Source organism: Lolium rigidum, chromosome 6 (assembly GCF_022539505.1).
Source record: "Lolium rigidum isolate FL_2022 chromosome 6, APGP_CSIRO_Lrig_0.1, whole genome shotgun sequence".
NCBI classification, from domain to species: domain Eukaryota; kingdom Viridiplantae; phylum Streptophyta; class Magnoliopsida; order Poales; family Poaceae; genus Lolium; species Lolium rigidum.
The window spans coordinates 306,076,024-306,099,330 of record NC_061513.1 but is presented as its reverse complement, the minus strand read 5'-3'; the positions used below and the strand labels follow the sequence as shown (position 1 = coordinate 306,099,330).

The 23,307-nt window shown below is 42.1% G+C and overlaps 1 protein-coding gene across 1 annotated transcript; it reads left to right on the top strand.

Annotated features, from left to right (window-relative positions):
* Positions 1-14,825: 14,825 nt before the first annotated feature.
* LOC124664548 (xyloglucan galactosyltransferase KATAMARI1 homolog) lies at positions 14,826-16,325 on the top strand. The gene has a single exon (XM_047202041.1). It carries the CDS (start codon positions 14,826-14,828, stop codon positions 16,323-16,325), a length of 1,500 nt encoding a protein of 499 aa, XP_047057997.1.
* Positions 16,326-23,307: the final 6,982 nt, after the last annotated feature.

Below are 23,307 nucleotides of genomic sequence, written 5' to 3'. Positions count from 1 at the left end.
AGAATGCCAACAACGAACATAATAACACTTTATTTTTGTTCTAGACATGCATTTCTATCATATTCCTTGTCGACCATCGAGGCCATTGTATTATTGTATTGTGTTGTTTTGTATGACACTTCATACCAACCAATATGGTACTAATACCCAAGAATTTCATTGTGTGACCAAACTAGGAATACAACCATAACATGTATATCATTTATATACACCTGAGCTAGACTTTCTAGTCTTTTCTTTTCTTTCTGCCAAAATATCTTTTGCAGTTTCTCTTTTAGCTTTCCTCATTATTCAGAAAAACACTTCAACATCAATAACTTCTAGGTTTGTTGGTCAAATACCAATAACCTTGAGGTTTTTACTTTGAAGTTGATCATCATATGACAAGTGTTCTAGATTTCACTTTTTAGTAACTATGATGAACAATTTCACTCATAATTTTATCCATCAATTCATGACAATTTTTTGAGACCATGTCTGTACATGCTAGGCTCATAAAGTTTAACCTTAGTATTTGTATGTGCAAATCTGGCTTGCATCCGTTGTAAGCACACGTAGAATCTATAACACCCGATCATCACGTGATGCTTCGAAACGACGAGTCTTAGCAACGGTGCATACTAAGGACAATCACTTCATGGATATGCGAATATTGTTAGTGCCCCAATAGTTGGAGGATTGGGACGTCTTGCGTCTTCAACCTTCGTACATTCCCATAAAACTTATGAGTTTATGTAGTCTCACCAAATTTATATTCTATCATCTTGCAATAAGGTCTTAGATATCACATATATCTCGTACCTTGATTATTTCGAAAACTAAATTTTCAGCTCCTTACTTTTCAAACAGATTTGAACTTCAAGTTTCACGGAGACAAGATAACTTTAGGTACTAATTGAAACCATAGCTCTCTGAATCAACAAAGTGAGTTTCACTAAATGTTTGCAATAGGACTTAATCATTTCTTGATTCATTAACAATACGGTACTAATCCGTAAAGTTTCTAGTCGATTTTAACGAGTATTTCTATCTCAATTATAAGATCGGCGCATATTAGTAAACGGATGCCAATACTACAAAATTAATTCAAAATACTACTCGGACTATGTTTATGATAATTAGTTCATGTTTTAATCTAATTACTAATGAACTCCCACTTAATACAACATCCCTCATAGTTGTAAAGTGGTACACGATCCAAATCCACTACACCAAAACCGATCATCACGTGAGATGATGTAGTTTCAATGGTGAACATCAACATGTTGATCATATCATCCATATGACTCGTGTTCAACCTTTCGGTTTCCATTGTCCCGAGGCCATGTCTCGTACATGCTAGGCTCGTCAAGCAAACCCAAGTATTCCGCGTGTGCAACATGGCTTACACCGTTGTATGTCGAGTTTATCACACCCGATCATCACGAGATGCTTCAAAACGTCGAACAATGCAACGGTGCATACGAGGGAAGAACACTTTATTATCTTGATATTAATGTGAGGGATCATCTTATAATGCTACCGTCGCGATCTAAGCAAAATAAGATGCATAAAAGATTAACATCACATGCAATTCATATGTGATATGATATGGCCCTTTAGTCTTTGCGCCTTTGATCTTCATCTCCAAAGCACGGACATGATCTCCATCATCAACGGGCATGATCTCCATCATCGTCGGCGTAGCGTCAAGGTCCATGGCGCCGTCTTCATGGTTGTTCACCTCATGTAGCAACTATTACAACTACTTTGAAATACTACTCAACATGAAATTTAAAGACAACCATAAGGCTCCTGCCGGTTGCCACAATACAATAATGATCATCTCATACATAGTCATCATCACATTATGGCCATATCACATCACCAAACCCCGCAAAAACAAGTTAGACGTTCTCTAATTTGGTTTGCATATTTTACGTGGTTTAGGGTTTTCGAGCAAGATCCAATCTACCTACGAACATCAACCACAACGGTGATACTAGTGTTGTCAATAGAAGAGTAAATTGAATCTTCACTATAGTAGGAGAGACAGACACCCGCAAAGCCACTTATGCAATACAAGTTGCATGTCAAGCGTGGAGCAAATCTCATGAACGCGGTCATGTAAAGTTAGCCCGAGCCGCTTCATCCCACTATGCCACAAAGATGCAAAGTACTCAACTAAAGATAACAAGAGCATCAACGCCCACAAACCATTGTGTTCTCCTCGTGCAACCATCTATGCATAGACCTGGCTCTGATACCACTGAGGGATAACGTTGCATAGAAAACAAAAATTTTCCTATCGCGAACACGCAATCCAAGCCAAGATGCAATCTAGAAGACGGTAGCAACGAGGGGATGATCAAGACTAACCCTTGAAGAGATTCCAAAGCCTATAAGAGTAGGCTCTTATTGCTGCGGTAGACGATCACTTGCCGCTTGCAAAAGCGCGTAGAAGATCTTGATCACGATCGGTTCCGGCGCCACGAACGGGCAGCACCTCCGTACTCGGTCACACGTTCGGTTGTTGATGAAGACGACGTCCACCTCCCCGTTCCAGCGGGCAGCGGAAGTAGTAGCTCCTCTTGAATCCGACAGCACGACGGCGTGGTGTCGGTGGCGGTGGAGAAATCCGGCGGAGCTTCGCTAAGCGTGCGGGATATGGTGGAGGAGCGGGACGCTAGGGTTTGGGGAGAGGGGGTGGCCGGCCTCAAAGGGTGCGGCCAGCTTGTGGCTTGTTGTGGTGGCCGGCCCCTCCCCTTGGCCCTCATTATATAGGTGGAACACCCAAGAGTTGGTCTACAAGTCTTCGAATAAGACCCCAAACCAAAACCTTCCATATGACATGAAACCTACCCAAGCTAGGACTCCCACTAGAGGTGGGATTCCCACTTTCCCTTGGGAGGGGTGGCCGGCCACCTTGGGGGGAAGTCCACCTTGGACTTTCCCCTCTAGGGTTTGGCTGGCCAAGCTTGTGGAGTCCTTCCGGGACTCCACCTTCCATAGTGCGTTTTCTTCCGGACTTTTCTAGAACCTTCTAGAACCTGCCATAAATGCACGGATCATTTCCAAACTTGGAATATGACTTCCTATATATGAATCTTATTCTCCGGACCATTCCGGAACTCCTCGTGATGTCCGGGATCTCATCCGGGACTCCGAACAAATATTCGAACTCCGTTCCATATTCAAGTACTACCATTTCAACATCCAACTTTAAGTGTGTCACCCTACGGTTCGTGAACTATGCGGACATGGTTGAGTACTCACTCCGACCAATAACCAATAGCGGGATCTGGAGATCCATAATGGCTCCCACATATTCAACGATGACTTTAGTGATCGAATGAACCATTCACATACAAAACCAATTCCCTTTGTCTCGCGATATTTTACTTGTCCGAGGTTTGATCTTCGGTATTACTCTATACCTTGTTCAACCTCGTCTCTGACAAGTACTCTTTACTCGATACCGTGGTATGTGGTCTCTTATGAACTTATTCATATGCTTGCAAGACATTAGACGACATTCCACCGAGAGGGCCCGTAGTATATCTATCCGTCATCGGGATGGACAAATCCCATTGTTGATCCATATGCCTCAACTCATACTTTCCGGATACTTAATCCCACCTTTATAGCCACCCATTTACGCGAGTGGTGTTTGGTGTAATCAAAGTACCTTTCCGGTATAAGTGATTTACATGATCTCATGGTCATAAGGACTAGGTAACTATGTATCGAAAGCTTATAGCAAATAACTTAATGACGAGATCTTATGCTACGCTTAATTGGGTGTGTCCATTACATCATTCATACAATGACATAACCTTGTTATTAATAACATCCAATGTTTCATGATTATGAAACTAATCATCCATTAATCAACAAGCTAGTTTAAGAGGCATACTAGGGACTTCTTGTTTGTCTACATATCACACATGTACCAATGTTTCGGTTAATACAATTATAGCATGGTATGTAAACATTATCATAAACACAAAGATATATAATAACCATTTATTATTGCCTCTTGGGCATATCTCCAACACTCCGTTGCTAGTAGAGGCTCTGGCCAAGTTGATACTTGTGACTCCAAGAGGGAGTATTTATGCTAGATAGTGAGTTCATGTCTCCATTGAATCTGGGGGAGTGACAGCAACCCCTAAGGTTGTTGATGTGCTGTTGCCACTAGGGATAAAACATCAATGCTTTGTCTAAGGATATTTGTATTGTTTACATTACGCACAGTACTTAATGCAATTGTCTGTTGTTTGCAACTTAATACTGGAAGGGGTGCGGATGCTAACCCGAATGTGGACTTTTTAGGCATAGATGCATGCTGGATGGCGGTCTATGTTTTTTGTTGTAATGCCCTAAGTAAATCTCATGGTAGTCATCATGATATGTATGTGCATTGTTATGCCTCTCTATTTGTCAATTGCCCAACTGTAATTTGTTTACCCAATATGCTATTTATCTTATTGGAGAGACACCACTAGTGAACTGTGGACCCCGGTCCATTCTTTTACATCTGAAATACAACCTACTGCAATCATTGTTCTCTTTTGTTTTCTGCAAGCAAACATCATATTCCACACCATACGTTTAATCCTTTGTTTTCAGCAAGCCTAGGTGAGATTGACAACCTCACTGTTAAGTTGGGGCAAAGTAGTTTGATTGTGTTGTGCAGGTTCCACGTTGGCACCGGAATCCCTGGTGTTGCGCCGCACTACACACCTTCACCAACAACCTTCACGTGATCTTCATCTCCTACTGGTTCGATAACCTTGGTTTCTTACTGACGGAAAACTCGCTGCTGTACTCATCATACCTTCCTCTTGGGGTTCCCAATGGACGTGTGCTTTACCGTCACAAGAAGCTACTTTTCTGGCGCCGTTGCCGGGGAGATCAAGACACGCTGCAAGGGGAGTCTCTCACACCCAATCTCTTTACTTTGTTTATTGTCTTGCTTTATTTTATTTTCTGTCTTGTTTGCTTTCTTTATATCAAAAACACAAAAAAGTTACTTGTTTTACTTTATTTAATTCGGTTTTGCTTTATTTATTTTTATTGCTAAAATGAGTAGTCCTGAAGTTGAAGTTTGTTCGTTTAAGCAACAAGGGGGGGGGGGTTTAAAGATGCTTGGTATAGAATTAGTGATGCTCATCATAGGTGCACTAAGAAATACTCCACTATTATCCTCCTTAGGAACTTTTATGTTGGTATCTCTAGCTGGAATAGGTATGTTCTTGATACTCTTACAGGGGGTAATTTCCTAGGTACTCCTGTTTTAGAAGCTAGTTGCATCATTGAGAGTCTAGTTGGAATACCACCTATTAATGAAGCTAAAATTGAAATCTCTCTTGAGGATGTTATGAAAAAGTTGGAGGCCATAGAGAAAAATCTTCCAAGTGTTGAGACTAAATTGGGAATATTACTTGATAATACTGATAAACTTGATAAATCCCTAGGAGGAATTAATGAAAAAATTGTTGTCTTAGAAACTTGTGCTATCCATGATAATCAAACCCATAGGATTGGTGAACTTGAAGAAGCTATGGGAACCTTGGGTTCAACTTTTGCTTCTCTTAAGTTTAAGGAGAAAGCTTATGTGGGTAAGGAGCAAAAGTTCATGTATGTCCCTAAGATGCCAAAGCCAAATAATCATTATGAGCTTAAAATTGATAAAACCCTTCGTACCACTATGGGAAATTTAGATAATGGAGCATCTAAAATACCTTTTGCGACAAGTTTTGTTTTTAAGGAAAATTATGATGTTGATGCTTCTTCTTTTGATGTTACTTGATTTTCACTTTCTGCGCCTAGCTGAAAGGCGTTAAGAAAAGCGCTTATGGGAGACAACCCATTATTTTATTTCTGCAATTTTTGTTTTATATTTGAGTCAAGGTGCTTGTTACTACTGTAGCAATACCTTTGTATCTTTATTTTCTTGCATTGTTGTGCCAAGTAAAGACTTTGATAGAAAGTTGATACTAGATTTAGATTTCTGCGCAGAAATAGATTTTTAGATGTCACGAATTTGAGCTTTTCTCTCTGTAGAAAAATCTAAAAAGGCTGAAAAAATTCATGAGTAATCCTCAGATATGTACGCAACTTTAATTCAAATGGAGCTTTTCCATCTGAGCAAGTTAAGTGCCTCGAAAAAATTCGTCTTTACGAACTGTTCTGTTTTGACAGATTCTGCCTTTTATTTCGCATTGCCTCTTTTACTGTGTTTGAGTGGATTTCTTTGCTCTATTAAATTTCAGTAGCCTTGGGTATTGTCCAGAAGTGTTGGCAATGATTGTGTCCTTGCTGAACATGTGAATTTTTGATTATGCACTAACCCTCTAATGAGATTGCTTTGAGTTTGGTGTGAAGGAAGTTTTCAAGGATCAAGAGAGGAGGATGATATAATATGATCAAGAAGAGTGAAAAGTCTAAGCTTGGGGATGCCCCCGTGGTTCATCCCTGCATATTTGAAGAAGACTCAAGCGTCTAAGCTTGGGGATGCCAAGGCATCCCCTTCTTCATCAAAACTTATCAGGTCACCTCTAGTGAAACTATATTTTAATTCCGTCACATCTTATGTGCTTTACTTGGAGCGTCAGTGTGCTTTTATTCTTATTTGTTATTTTAAGTTTTCTTAATAAATCGGATCCTAACATGCTTGTGTGGGAGAGAGACACGCTCCGCCTTTTCATTTGAACACTTGTGTTCTTCGTTTTATTTTTCATGTTCATGGCGAAAGCTGAAAGCCGCAGCACTTATTGTTATTGTTATTTGGTTGGAAACAGAAAATGCTTCATGTGGTAATTGGTATATTGTCTTGAATAATTTGATACTTGGCCATTGTTTTGAGCTCTCAAGTAGATCATGTTTAAGCTCTTGCATCATGTAGTTTAAACCTATTAGTGGAGAACTACCGTAGAGCTTGTTGAAATTTGGATTGCATGATTGGTCTCTCTAAGGTCTAGATATTTTCTGGTAAAAAAGTGTTTGAACAACAAGGAAAACAATGTAGAGTCTTATAATGCTTGCAATATGTTCTTGTGTAAGTTTTGCTGTACCGGTTTATACTTGTGTTTGCTTCAAACAACCTTGCTAGCCAAAGCCTTGTACTGAGAGGGAATGCTTTTCGTGCATCCAAAACCTTGAGCCAAAACCTATGCCATTTGTGTCCACCATAACTACCTACTATGTGGTATTTTTCTGCCATTCCAAGTAAATACTTCATGTGCTACCTTTAAACAATTCAAAACTTTATTACTCCTTATTTGTGTCAATGTTTTATAGCTCATGAGGAAGTATGTGGTGTTTTATCTTTCAATCTTGTTCGGCAGACTTTCACCAATGGACTAGTGGCATATACATCCGCTTGTCCAATAATTTTGCAAAAAGAGCTGGCAACTGGATGCCCAGCCCCAATTAATTAACTTTCATTAATAATTCTCTTCACATGTTTTGCCCTGATTTATCAGTAAGCAACTTAATTTTGCAATAGACACTCCTCCATGGTATGTGAAATGTTGGAAGGCACCCGAGGATTCGGTTAGCCATGGCTTGTGAAAGAAAAAGGTTGAGAGGAGTGTCATCTATAAATAAAACTAAAATACATGCGTAAACAAAAAAGAAGAGGGGTGATCTACCTTGCTGGTAGAGATAACGTCCTTCATGGGAGCCGCTCTTTGAAAGTCTATTTGACAAGGGGGTTAGAATGCCCACTACCATTCGTTGACAACAACAAACACCTCTCAAAACTTTATTTGTATGCTCTCTATATGATTTCAAAACTTGAAAAGCTCTAGCACATGATTTAATCCTGCTTCCCTCTGCGAAGGGTCTTTCTTTTACTTTATGTTGAGTCAGTTTACCTACTTCTTTCTATCTTAGAAGCAAACACTTGTGTCAACTGTGTGCATTGATTCTTACATGCTTGTTTATTGCACTTATTATATTACTTTGTGTTGACAATTATCCATGAGATATGCATGTTGAAAGTTGAAAGCAATTGTTGAAACTTAAATCTTCCTTTGTGTTGCTTCAAAACCTTGTATTAAGAATCTATTGCTTTATGAGTTAACTCTTATGCAAGACTTTTTGATGCTTGTCTTGAAAGTACTATTCATGAAAAGTTTTTGCTATATGATTCGGTTGTTTAGTCATTATCTTTTTGTTAGCAAACTATAGACCATTGCTTTGAGTCACTTAATTCATCTCATATGCTTTACAATAGTATTGATCAAGATTATGTTGGTAGCATGTCACTTCAGAAATTATTCTTTTTATCGTTTACCTACTCGAGGGCGAGTAGGAACTAAGATTGGGGATGCTTGATACGTCTCCAACGTATCTATAATTTTCTTATGTTCCATGCTAGTTTTATGACAATACCTACATGTTTTATTCATAGTTTATAATGTTTTTATGCATTTTCTGGGACTAACCTATTAACAAGATGCCACAGTGCCAGTTCCTGTTTTCTGCTGTTTTTGATTTCAGAAAAGTTGGTATACAAATATTCTCGGAATTGGACGAAACAAAAGCCCACGGCCCTATTTTCCACGGAGTGTTCCAGAACACCGAAGAGGAGTCGAGGAAGGCCAGCAGGGGGGCCACCCCATATGGCGGCGCGGCAGTGGGCCCCCCCGCGCCGAGACATGGGGAGGGAGCCCCTGGCTCCCCCGACGCTGCCCCTTCGCCTATTTATTCCTTCGTCCGCGAAAACCCTAGCACCGAGAGCCAAAATACCAGAACAGTTCCAGAGACGCCGCCGCCGTCAACCCTAACTCGGGGGTTCGGAAGATCTCCTCCGGCACCCTGCCGGAGAGGGAATCATCACCGGAGGGCTCTACATCACCATGCCCGCCTCCGGACTGATGCGTGAGTAGTTCATCCTTGGACTACGGGTCCATAGCGATAGCTAGATGGCTGTCTTCTCCTCTTGTGCCATCATGTTTAGATCTTGTGAGCTGCCTATCATGATCAAGATCATCTATTTGTAATGCTACATGTTGTGTTTGTTGGGATCCGATGAATATGGAATACTATGTCAAGTTGATTATTGATCTATCATATATGTGTTATTTATGATCTTGCATGCTCTCCGTTGCTAGTAGAGGCTCTGACCAAGTTGATACTTGTGACTCCAAGCGGGAGTATTTATGCTAGATAGTGGGTTCATGTCTCCATTGAATGCGGGGAGTGACAGCAACCCCTAAGGTTGTTGATGTGATGTTGCCACTAGGGATAAAACATCAATGCTTTGTCTAAGGATATTTGTATTGTTTACATTACGCACAATACTTAATGCAATTGTCTGTTGTTTGCAACTTAATACTGGAAGGGGTGCGGATGCTAACCCGAAGGTGGACTTTTTAGGCATAGATGCGTGCTGGATGGCGGTCTATGTTCTTTTAACATGTGTGCTACTAGCTGTGGGTTTCACGGAAATCCCACTCTACATACTCCACTATTATCCTCCTTAGGAACTTTTATGTTGGTATCTCTAGCTGGAATAGGTATGTTCTTGATACTCTTACAGGGGGTAATTTCCTAGGTACTCCTGTTTTAGAAGCTAGTTGCATCATTGAGAGTCTAGTTGGAATACCACCTGTTAATGAAGCTAAAATTGAAATCTCTTTTGAGGATGTTATGAAAAAGTTGGAGGCCATAGAGAAAAATCTTCCAAGTGTTGAGACTAAATTGGGAATATTACTTGATAATACTGATAAACTTGATAAATCCCTAGGAGGAATTAATGAAAGAATTGTTGTCTTAGAAACTTGTGCTATCCATGATAATCAAACCCATAGGATTGGTGAACTTGAAGAAGCTATGGGAACCTTGGGTTCAACTTTTTCTTCTCTTAAGTTTAAGGAGAAAGCTTATGTGGGTAAGGAGCAAAAGTTCATGTATGTCCCTAAGATGCCAAAGCCAAATAATGATTATGAGCTTAAAATTGATAAAACCCTTAGTACCACTATGGGAAATTTAGATAATGGAGCATCTAAGATACCTTTTGCGACAAGTTTTGTTTTTAAGGAAAATTATGATGTTGATGCTTCTTCTTTTGATGTTACTTGATTTTCACTTTCTGCGCCTAGCTGAAAGGCGTTAAAGAAAAGCGCTTATGGGAGACAACCCATTATTTTATTTCTGCAATTTTTGTTTTATATTTGAGTCAAGGTGCTTGTTACTACTGTAACATTACCTTTGTATCTTTATTTTCTTGCATTGTTGTGCCAAGTAAAGTCTTTGATAGAAAGTTGATACTAGATTTAGATTTCTGCGCAGAAATAGATTTTTAGATGTCACGAATTTGAGCTTTTCTCTCTGTAGAAAAATCTAAAAATGCTGAAAAAATTCATGAGTAATCCTCAGATATGTACGCAACTTTAATTCAAAAGGAGCTTTTCCATCTGAGCAAGTTAAGTGCCTCGAAAAAATTCGTCTTTACGGATTGTTCTGTTTTGACAGATTCTGCCTTTTATTTCGCATTGCCTCTTTTACTGTGTTTGAGTGGATTTCTTTGCTCTATTAAATTTCAGTAGCCTTGGGTAATGTCCAGAAGTGTTGGGAATGATTGTGTCCTTGCTGAACATGTGAATTTTTGATTATGCACTAACCCTCTAATGAGATTGCTTTGAGTTTGGTGTGAAGGAAGTTTTCAAGGATCAAGAGAGGAGGATGATATAATATGATCAAGAAGAGTGAAAAGTCTAAGCTTGGGGATGCCCCCGTGGTTCATCCCTGCATATTTGAAGAAGACTCAAGCGTCTAAGCTTGGGGATGCCAAGGCATCCCCTTCTTCATCAAAACTTATCAGGTCACCTCTAGTGAAACTATATTTTAATTCCGTCACATCTTATGTGCTTTACTTGGAGCGTCTGTGTGCTTTTATTCTTGTTTGTTATTTTAAGTTTTCTTAATAAATCGGATCCTAACATGCTTGTGTGGGAGAGAGACACGCTCCGCTTTTTCATTTGAACACTTGTGTTCTTCGTTTTATTTTTCATGTTCATGGCGAAAGCTGAAAGCCGCATCACTTATTGTTATTGTTATTTGGTTGGAAACAGAAAATGCTTCATGTGGTAATTGGTATATTGTCTTGAATAATTTGATACTTGGCCATTGTTTTGAGCTCTCAAGTAGATCATGTTTAAGCTCTTGCATCATGTAGTTTAAACCTATTAGTGGAGAACTATCGTAGAGCTTGTTGAAATTTGGATTGCATGATTGGTCTCTCTAAGGTCTAGATATTTTCTGGTAAAAAAGTATTTGAACAACAAGGAAAACAATGTAGAGTCTTATAATGCTTGCAATATGTTCTTGTGTAAGTTTTGCTGTATCGGTTTATACTTGTGTTTGCTTCAAACAACCTTGCTAGCCAAAGCCTTGTACTGAGAGGGAATGCTTCTCGTGCATCCAAAACCTTGAGCCAAAACCTATGCCATTTGTGTCCACCATAACTACCTACTATGTGGTATTTTTCTGCCATTCCAAGTAAATACTTCATGTGCTACCTTTAAACAATTCAAAACTTTATTACTCCTTATTTGTGTCAATGTTTTATAGCTCATGAGGAAGTATGTGGCGTTTTATCTTTCAATCTTGTTCGGCAGACTTTCACCAATGGACTAGTGGCATATACATCCGCTTGTCCAATAATTTTACAAAAAGAGCTGGCAACGGGATGCCCAGCCCCAATTAATTAACTTTCATTAATAATTCTCTTCACATGTTTTGCCCTGATTTATCAGTAAGCAACTTAATTTTGCAATAGACACTCCTCCATGGTATGTGAAATGTTGGAAGGCACCCGAGGATTCGGTTAGCCATGGCTTGTGAAAGAAAAAGGTTGAGAGGAGTGTCATCTATAAATAAAACTAAAATACATGTGTAAACAAAAAAGAAGAGGGATGATCTACCTTGCTGGTAGAGATAACGTCCTTCATGGGAGCCGCTCTTTGAAAGTCTGTTTGACAAAGGGGTTAGAATGCCCATTACCATTCGTTGACAACAACAAACACCTCTCAAAACTTTATTTGTATGCTCTCTATATGATTTCAAAACTTGAAAAGCTCTATCACATGATTTAATCCGGCTTCCCTCTGCGAAGGGCATTTCTTTTACTTTATGTTGAGTCAGTTTACCTACTTCTTTCTATCTTAGAAGCAAACACTTGTGTCAACTGTGTGCATTGATTTTTACATGCTTGTTTATTGCACTTATTATATTACTTTGTGTTGACAATTATCCATGAGATATGCATGTTGAAAGTTGAAAGCAATTGCTGAAACTTAAATCTTCCTTTGTGTTGCTTCAAAACCTTGTATTAAGAATCTATTGCTTTATGAGTTAACTCTTATGCAAGACTTTTTGATGCTTGTCTTGAAAGTACTATTCATGAAAAGTTTTTGCTATATGATTCAGTTGTTTAGTCATTATCTTTTTGTTAGCAAACTATAGACCATTGATTTGAGTCACTTCATTCATCTCATATGCTTTACAATAGTATTGATCAAGATTATGTTGGTAGCATGTCACTTCAGAAATTATTCTTTTTATCGTTTACCTACTCGAGGGCGAGTAGGAACTAAGATTGGGGATGCTTGATACGTCTCCAACGTATCTATAATTTCTTATGTTCCATGCTAGTTTTATGACAATACCTACATGTTTTATTCATAGTTTATAATGTTTTTATGCATTTTCTGGGACTAACCTATTAACAAGATGCCACAGTGCCAGTTCCTGTTTTCTGCTGTTTTTGATTTCAGAAAAGTTGGTATACAAATATTATCGGAATTGGACGAAACAAAAGCCCACGGCCCTATTTTCCACGGAGTGTTCCAGAACACCGAAGAGGAGTCGAGGAAGGCTAGCAGGGGGGCCACCCCATATGGCGGCGCGGCAGTGCCCCCCCCCCCCCGCGCCGAGACATGGGGAGGGAGCCCCTGGCTCCCCCGACGCTGCCCCTTCGCCTATTTATTCCTTCGTCCGCGAAAACCCTAGCACCGAGAGCCAAAATACCAGAACAGTTCCAGAGACGCCGCCGCCATCAACCCTAACTCGGGGGGTTCAGAAGATCTCCTCCGGCACCCTGCCGGAGAGGGGAATCATCACCGGAGGGCTCTACATCACCATGCCCGCCTCCGGACTGATGCGTGAGTAGTTCATCCTTGGACTACGGGTCCATAGCGAGTAGCTAGATGGTTGTCTTCTCCTCTTGTGCCATCATGTTTAGATCTTGTGAGCTGCCTATCATGATCAAGATCATCTATTTGTAATGCTACATGTTGTGTTTGTTGGGATCCGATGAATATGGAATACTATGTCAAGTTGATTATTGATCTATCATATATGTGTTATTTATGATCTTGCATGCTCTCCGTTGCTAGTAGAGGCTCGACCAAGTTGATACTTGTGACTCCAAGAGGGAGTATTTATGCTAGATAGTGGGTTCATGTCTCCATTGAATGCTGGGAGTGACAGACAACCCCTAAGGTTGTTGATGTGCTTGTTGCCACTAGGGATAAAACATCAATGCTTTGTCTAAGGATATTTGTATTGTTTACATTACGCACAATACTTAATGCAATTGTCTGTTGTTTGCAACTTAATACTGGAAGGGGTGCGGATGCTAACCCGAAGGTGGACTTTTTTGGCATAGATGCGTGCTGGATGGCCGTCTATGTTCTTTGTCGTAATGCCCTAAGTAAATCTCATAGTAGTCATCATGATATGTATGTGCATTGTTATGCCCTCTCTATTTGTCAATTGCCCAACTATAATTTGTTTACCCAACATGCTATTTATCTTATTGGAGAGACACCACTAGTGAACTGTGGACCCCGGTCCATTTTTTTACATCTGAAATACAACCTACTGCAATCATTGTTCTCTTTTATTTTCTGCAAGCAAACATCATCTTCCACACCATACATTTAATCTTTTGTTTTCAACAAGCCGGTGAGATTGACAACCTCACTGTTAAGTTGGGGCAAAGTAGTTTGATTATGTTGTGCAGGTTCCACGTTGGCACCGGAATCCCTGGTGTTGCGCCGCACTACACACCTTCACCAGCAACCTTCACGTGTTCTTCATCTCCTACTGGTTCGATAACCTTGGTTTTCTTACTGAGGGAAAACTCGCTGCTGTACTCATCATACCTTCCTCTTGGGGTTCCCAACGGACGTGTGCTTACCGTCACAAGCAGGTGTTAAGATATCTTTTTGGGTGGTTCTGAATTTAGATAAGGAAGAATAGATGTGATCAAAATTTGATTAGAAGACTTGATGATTTCCTAGGCACAAGACAATTGCCCAGCACAAGTGAAAATAAATAGTACTCCAGAAATAGAGTTCACTTTATTCTTTTAATTATTTATTTGTGTAGTGGTTCACTTTTACTTACGAGTGTTACTTATACCCTCCCGAAATAGAGTTTTATAAAAATATTATATCAAAGTTTGAACACTTAACTTGATGAATTAATTGTAAAGCATCAACTTGAGTGTAACGTCGCCAAAATTTGTTTGCTCTGACTAATTATATTTATGATGTGTTAGTCTATCAAACGATTAATTTGTTGTACATTTATAAACGCGTACACTTAAAAAATCCGTAATACCTGGATTATAAATGTGTTAGTCTATCGATGATGGCCTGGTGGTGGAGGGCAAGTACTAGCAGGTGCTCCTATGATTGAGGAGAAAAAATGTAATACCTGGACAAATATACCTGGCTGGACACTTTGACTTTGATTAGTACAAAGCTGCAGGGCGCGCTTCTCGTCTTGTTGCAGATCGCCTCGATCGTACATCGCAGGTAGTGATGATGAAGCCATTATTCTCGCGAAGCACGACGAAGAGAGGCGTCCGGCCGTCCCCGACATTCTACGTCGTGGTGCTCTCCATGTTCTTGTGGGCTCTCATATTCTCCCTCCACTGCTCCACCAGCTTGCAATCCGGCGATGCGATCAAGCCGCCAGCCTTCCTCTCGTTCCGCTTCGGCCGCCCGGACCGGTGCGCCGGCCGGTACGTGTACATGTACGACCTGCCGCCCCGGTTCAACGCCGACCTCGCCCGCGACTGCCGCAGGCTCTCCGCCTCCACGGACATGTGCAAACACGTGGCCAACGACGGGTTCGGCCCGCCGATCACGGGCGGTGGCGACGGCGGCTCGCTCCCGGAGAGGGGAGCCTACGACACCGACCAGTTCATGCTAGGCATGATCTTCCACGCCCGGATGAGACAGCACGAGTGCCTCACCGCCGACCCCACAGTCGCCGCCGCGGTGTATGTCCCGTTCTACGCCGGGTTCGACGCGGCGATGAACCAGGACAACAGCGACCTAACGGTGCGGGATGCGCTGCCGCAGGACATGGCGGAGTGGCTGGTGCGGCGGCCGGAGTGGCGCGCCATGGGGGGCCGCGACCACTTCATGCTAGTCGGCCGTTGCACGTGGGACTTCCTCCGCGGCCCCGACGGAGGCTGGGGCAACGCGCTGATGACCTACCCCGCCATCCACAACATGACGGTGCTCTCCGTCGAGGCCAGCCCGTGGCACGGCAACGACTTCGCCGTGCCGTTCCCGTCCCACTTCCACCCCTCCTCCGACGCGGAAGTCATCGCCTGGCAACACCGCATGCGTCGGCAGGAACGTCAGCGGCTCTGGTGCTTCGCGGGCTACTCCCGGCCCAGCAGCAAGAGGACCGTGCGCGCGCAGATCATGGAGCAGTGCGGCAGGTCGAGCCGCTGCGCCATGCTCGGCGGCAAAGCAACAACGACGCCGGGAAACTACTCGCCGGGCCATGCCATGCGGCTGCTGGAGAGCGCCGAGTTCTGCCTGCAGCCGCGCGGGGACGGGTTCACGCGCAAGTCCACCTTCGACGCCATCCTGGCGGGCTGCATCCCGGTCTTCTTCCACCCGGTGTCGGCGTACCTGCAGTACATGTGGCACCTGCCGAGGGACTACAGGAGCTACTCGGTGTTCATCCCCCGGGACGACTTGGTCGGCCGGAACTTGAGCATCGAGGAGGTGATGCGGAAGATCCCGCCGGAAAAGGTGGCGCGGATGCGGGAGGAGGTCATCCGGCTCATACCCACGGTGATGTACAGGGACCCGGCGGCCAAGGGCATGTGGTTCAAGGACGCGTTCGATGTCGCCATCGAACGGGTCATCGACCGGGTGGCGAAGCGCCGCCACGCCGTTGCGGAGGGACGGGAGTATCAGGACAGCGTCGATGGTGACTACAGCTGGAAGTACGACTTGCTTGAGGATGGCCAGAAGGATATTGGTCCGCACGAGTTTGATCCATATGTGGCCACGTAACTGCACGTTACTACCATTACACAATATCATGAATAGTGAAGCGATGTACATTGACACATGCATTTTATCAATGGCGGATAAAACAATAAAGTTATTAGCCTCATGCTAATCTCTTGGGAAGTTTGGAAGGAACGCAAGGCTAGAGTCTTCCGACACCACCATTCCGCCACAAATGTCATCATTGCCAAGATCAAAGATGAGGGTCAGGCTTGGTGCTTGGCCGGCGCTAAGGATTTGTGCAATATAATACCGGGAGAGTAGGCTTTTGTTAAAGTCCTTGGGCTTGTCCTAGGCATTTGTTATGGAACTCTAAACTTCTTCTCTGTTAATGAAAATGGCAAATCTTTTTCCTCGTTTCAAAAAAAAATAAAGTTACTAGCCTCGATCGAGAGAGAAAAAAAAGAGAAAACTTAAGTGTGGTTCTGACACTTCATATCATATTTGTATTGTGTGAACTCAAGTGAAACATGTTTTGAGCCATTTCATCAAAACACCTGTTGTGCATAAGAAGAGAAAGCCAACCAACATACAACTCTAGTGCTTGGAAGGGGAAAAACTAAGTGTGGCTCATAACCTTGGGTAGGGCTGGGGTATATATAGAGATGAACCTATGACTAAAAGTGATCGCACCTGCCGCATCTCCTTTATTCCTAGTTGGTATCACCAACCGGGACTAAAGGTCCCGATCGAACTGGGACTACAGCTTGCCGCGTGTTGTAATTGTTGGAACCGGAACTATTGCTCAAATAGCTACTGGGACTAATGCTTCTTGCAGCTGAAAGTGCATGGAGCCCCCATGTGTGGTTTTGGTAATTAATGACAATCCCTATGGACTAATGTTTGCATTGAGTTATATTTGTAGGTGTTGTCCATAGGCAATGCTTGAACCATATGTTGGCTTCAAGGTTGCAATAAGAAGAAATTGATGAAGGATATCAAGTGTCAAGTATGTCTTGAAGATGAAGATGAAGTGAGCCCTCAAGTTACTTCAACACATCAACATGAAGTGCAACTTCAAGATGAGTCATCATTGAAGAGATCCTTTGCTAGACTCTTGCCATCCATATGGTGATCATGAATATGTGAAGATGCACGGAACAAGAAGCTCTCCCATGGTGGATTATGGGGGAGCAATCCACAAGACTTCGTCAAGCAAGCACAATCAAGAAAGGCGTTCCATCTTGTTGCGGTCAAGATCGTCATCATCGAGCTCAAGTGGAATGCGCAAGTTTAAGGTTTGCTCTTGATAGGGTTTCTTTCTTACCGGTCTCATGGTGTAGTTGGAGACCGGTTTATAGTTTAGTTGCCGTACTATCAAGAGGGCTCTCGAGTGAGTAACTCGATCGTATCGTTCGGAGAGAGCTCAAACCTTTGCATCCTTGCATCATATTTCTTGGTTGTTATTTGGATATTATCCATGTGGTGATTTAGAGCTTGTGCTTATTCTCATGACAATCTCTAGTTCATCGAAAACGGATTCCGCATGAATCACTTGTTGCGTTTTCGATATTGGAGTTTGTCTCGGTTTCTCGTATTGAGAGGTTTCACTCTAAAATACATAGAAAAACCTACCCCACTTGTTCTTAAGATTTTCACTCTTTGTGTGGTAGCTCTTGTCATCCTCTTTACAACAAAGTTGGTTTCACCTAAATCCAAGTCTCCTATCTCAAGTTGTTGCATTTTCCATATTGGAGGTTTTACCGGTTTGCCTTTTATAGATAGGTAAAACCTTTATTCATTTTATTCTATCCTCCTTTGCTGGACTATGATGTTTCTATGCATATTGTTGTAGAGCTCGTTGTTGTGATTTCAACGAGCCCAAGATCATCGAAATCGGAGTCCGGATGCAAAAGTTATTGAAGTTTACGTGAAGCAGTTTTTTGGCCGGAAGTTGGCCGGAAGTTCCGGTGGCCGGAACTTCCGCCCTAGTTCCGGCGAACTTCCGGAAATGAAGATTCTGCACGCAAAAGTATACTGTAAGCTTTCCGGGGACGCCCTACTTCATCCGGAAGTTGTCCGGTACTTCCGGGGGGCGGAAGTTCCGCCCCAAATGACCGGAACTTCCGGTTTTGACGAGTTTTGTGCATAACGGGCAGATTTCTCTTGCCCTATTTAAGGGGGTCTTCTTCCCCAAAGTTCCCCATCCGTTTGAGCTCGTTTTTGCCCCCATTGTTGACCTTCTTTGAGCTTGCTATCTCCCTCTCCCTTCCATGAATCTTGCATCTATTTGAGAGAAAGATAGAGGAGATCTAGATCTACATCTTCACCAATCAAATCCCTCTCTTTGTGAGGGGAATCCACTAGATCTAGATCTTGGAGAAATTTGGTGTTCCTCCTCCTATTTGTTCTTCCTCTCTTATTCCCCCAATAGCTTTTGTAGCTTTGTTGGAATTTGAGAGAGAAGGACTTGAGCATCTTTGTGGTGTTCTTGCCATTGCATTTGGTGCATAGGTTTGAGTTCTCCACGGTGATTCGTGGAAGTGAAAGCAAGAAAGTTGTTACTCTTGGGTTCTTGGAACCCTAGACGGATTTGAGGCCTTTGTGGCGATTTCTTGGGAGCCTCCAATTAAGTTGTGGATGCGTGCCCCAAGCTTTGTGTAAGGCCCGGTTTCCGCCTCGAAGGAAATCCCTTAGTGGAACCGTGACCTAGGCCTTTGTGGCGAGGGTCACCGGAGATTTAGGTGAGGCGCCTTCGTGGCGTTCGGTGTGTGGTGTGAGTACCGCATCTTGGGGTGAGGCCTTTGTGGCGTTGGTGTGCATCGAGCAACCACACCTCAAGGTGAGCCTCTTGTGGCGTTCGGGAGCACTAAGCCACCGCACCTCTCCACCGGAGATTAGCACTCACAAGAGTGTGAACTCCATGATAAATCATCGTCTCCGGCGTGCCTCTGTTATCTCTATACCCGAGCTCTTTACTTATGCACTTTACCTTGTGATAGCTGATGTCTACGTTCCCCCCCCTTTCCTGTAGACAGTGTTGGGCCTCCAAGTGCAGAGGTTTGTAGAACAGCAGCAAGTTTTCCCTTAAGTGGATCACCCAAGGTTTATCGAACTCAGGGAGGAAGAGGTCAAAGATATCCCTCTCATGCAACCCTGCAACCACAAAGCAAGAAGTCTCTTGTGTCCCCAACACACCAAATAGGTGCACTAGTTCGGCGAAGAGATAGTGAAATACAGGTGGTATGAATATATATGAGCAGTAGCAACGGTGCCGTAAAATTGCTTGTCGGCGTGTAGTTGATGGTGGTAGTATTGCAGCAGTAGTAACACAGTAGTATTTGGGAACAAGGCCTAGGGATTACACTTTCACTAGTGGACACTCTCAACATTGATCACATAACAGAATAGATAATAAATGCATACTCTACACTTTTGTTGGATGATGAACACATTGCGTAGGATTACACGAACCCTCAATGCCGGAGTTAACAAGCTCCACAATAATGCTCATGTTTAAGTAACCTTAAGTGTAAGATAGATCAAAACGACTAAACCAAGTACTAGCATAGCATGCACACTCGTCACCTTCATGCATATGTAGGAGGAATAGATCACATCAATATTATCATAGCAATAGTTAACTTCGCAATCTACAAGAGATCATGATCATAGCATAAACCAAGTACTAACACGGTGCACGCACTCGTCACCTTTGCACACATGCGGGAGGAATAAAACTACTTTAATAACACATCACTAGAGTAGCACATAGATAGTAGTGATACAAAACTCATATGAATCTCAATCATGTAAGGCAGCTCATGAGATCATTGTATTGAAGTACATAGGAGAGAGATTAACCACATAGCTACCGGTACAGCCCCGAGCCTCGATGGAGAACTACTCCCTCCTCATGGGAGCAGACAGCGGTGATGAAGATGGCGGTGGAGATGGCAGCGGTGTCGATGGAGGAGCCTTCCGGGGGCACTTCCCCGCTCCGGCGGGTGCCGGAACGGAGACTCCTGTCCCCCAGATCTTGGCTTCGCGATGACGGCGGCTCTGGAACTTTTCTCGTATCGTGGCTTCCTCCGTTAGGGTTTTCGATGCAGGGGCTTTATATAGGCGAAAGGGCAGCGTCGGAAGGTCGAAGAGGCGGCCAGGGGGTAAGGCGGCGCGGGCCAACCCTAGGCCGCGCCGGCCACCCTCCTGGTGGGCCTGTGGCCCCCCTCTGGTCCTTCCCGGGTGTTCTGGAAGCTTCGTGGAAAAATAGGAACCTGGGCGTTGATTTCGTCCGATTCCGAGAATATTTCGTTACTAGGATTTCTGAAACCAAAAACAGCAGAAAACAGGAACTGGCACTTCGGCATCTTGTTAATAGGTTAGTTCCGGAAAATGCATAAATATGACATATAATGTGTATAAAACATGTAGGTATCATCAATAAAGTAGCATGGAACATAAGAAATTATCGATACGTTGGAGACGTATCGGCATCCCCAAGCTTAGTTCCGCTCGTCCCGAGCAGGTAAAACGATAACAAAGATAATTTCTTAAGTGACATGCCATCATAACCTTGATCATACTATTGTAAGCATATGAGATGAATGCAGCGATCAAAACAATGGTAATGACATGAGTAAACATCTGAATCATAAAACAAAGACTTTTCATGAATAGTACTTCAAGACAAGCATCAATAAGTCTTGCATAAGAGTTAGCTCGTAAAGCAATAATTCAAAGTAAAGGTGTTGAAGCAACACATAGGAAGATTAAGTTTCAGCGGTTGCTTTCAACTTATAACATGTATATCTCATGGATATTGTCAACATAAAGTAATATAACAAATGCAATAAGCAAGTATGTAGGAATCAATGCACAGTTCACACAAGTGTTTGCTTCTTGAGGTGGAGAGAAATAGGTAAACTGACTCAACAATAAAAGTAAAAGAAAGGTCCTTCAAAGAGGAAAGCATCGATTGCTGTATTTGTGCTAGAGCTTTGGTTTTGAAAACATAAAGAGAGCATAAAAGTAAAGTTTTGAGAGGTGTTTGTTGTTGTCAACGAATGGTAACGGGTACTCTAACTACCTCATCAACCAGACTTTCAAGAGCGGCTCCCATGAAGGACGTTATCTCTACCAGCAAGGTAGATCATCCCTCTTCTCTTTTGTTTACACATGTACTTTAGTTTAGTTTTTCTTTATTTATAGATGACACTCCTCCCAACCTTTTGCTTACACAAGCCATGGCTAACCGAATCCTCGGGTGCCTTCCAACATTCACATACCATAGAGGAGTGTCTATTTGCAAAATTAAGTTGCTTACTGATGAATCAGAGCAAAACATGTGAAGAGAATTATTAATGAAAGTTAATTAATTGAGGCTGGGAACCTCATTGCCAGCTCTTTTTGCAAAATTATTGGATAAGCGGATGAAGCCACTAGTCCATTGTGAAAGTCTGTCAAAAGTAAATGACAAGATCGAAAGATAAAACACCACATACTTCCTCATGAGCTATAAAACATTGACACAAATAAGAGGTAATAACTTTTGAATTGTTTAAAGGTAGCACTCAAGCAATTTACTTTGGAATGGCGGAGAAATACCATGTAGTAGGTAGGTATGGTGGACACAAATGGCATAGTGGTTGGCTCAAGGATTTTGGATGCATGAGAAGTATTCCCTCTCGATACAAGGTTTAGGCTAGCAAGGTTATTTGAAGCAAACACAAGGATGAACCGGTGCAGCAAAACTCACATAAAAGACATATTGTAAACATTATAAGACTTTACACCGTCTTCCTTGTTGTTCAAAACTCAATACTAGAAATTATCTAGACTTCAGAGAGACCAAATATGCAAACCAAATTTTAGCAAGCTCTATGTATTTCTTCATTAATGGGTGCAAAGTATATGATGCAAGAGCTTAAACATGAGCACAACAATTGCCAAGTATCACATTATTCAAGACATTACACCAATTACTACATGTAGCATTTTCCAATTCCAACCATATAACAATTTAACGAAGAGGAAACTTCGCCATGAATATTATGAGCTAAGAACACATGTGTTCATACGAACCAGCGGAGCGTGTCTCTCTCCCACACAAGGATGAACTTATTCAGAGAACTAAGATAACAAAACAAAAACAAAAATAAAAGCACACAGACGCTCCAAGTAAAATACATAGGATGTGACCGAATAAAAATATAGTTTCAAGGGAGGAACCTGATGATGTTGTCGATGAAGAAGGGGATGCCTTGGGCATCCCCAAGCTTAGATGCTTGAGTCTTCTTAAAATATGCAGGGATGAACCACGGGGGCATCCCCAAGCTTAGAGCTTTCACTCCTCTTGATCATAGTATATCATTCTCCTCTCTTGACCCTTGAAAACTTCCTTCACACCAAACTTCAAGCAAACTCATTAGAGGGTTAGTGCATAATCAAAAATTCACATGTTCAGAGGTGACACAATCATTCTTAACACTTCTGGACATTGCACAAAACTTCTGAAAGTTAATGGAACAAAGAAACTCATTCAACTTAACAAAAGCGGCAATGCGAAATAAAAGGCAGAATCTGTCAAAAACAGAACAGTCCGTAAAGACGAATTTATAAATGGCACCAGACTTGCTCAAATGGAAAAACTCAAAACTAATGAAAGTTGCGTACATATCTGAGGATCACGCTCGTAAATTGGCAGATTTTTTCGAATTTTCTACAGGGAATTATGCCCAGATTCGTGACAGACAGCAATGCTGTTTCTGTGCAGCGATCCCAAATATAACATCAACTTTGACATAGAAACTTTACTTGGCACAAAAACATGATAAGGAGAGGTTGCTACAGTAGTAAACAACTTCCAAGACACAAATATAAAACAAAGTACTGTAGCAAAATAACGCATGGGTTATCTCCCAAGAAGTTCTTTTCTTTATAGCCATTAAGATGGGCTCAGTAATTTCAACGATGCACTCGCAAGAAATAGAAGTTGAAGCAAAAGAGAGCATCAAGAGGCAAATTCAAAACACATTTAAGCCTA

Bases quoted from the DNA above. Each gene is read 5' to 3' on its own strand.
- LOC124664548 (XM_047202041.1), top strand. From the start codon at position 14,826: ATGATGAAGCCATTATTCTCGCGAAGCACGACGAAGAGAGGCGTCCGG.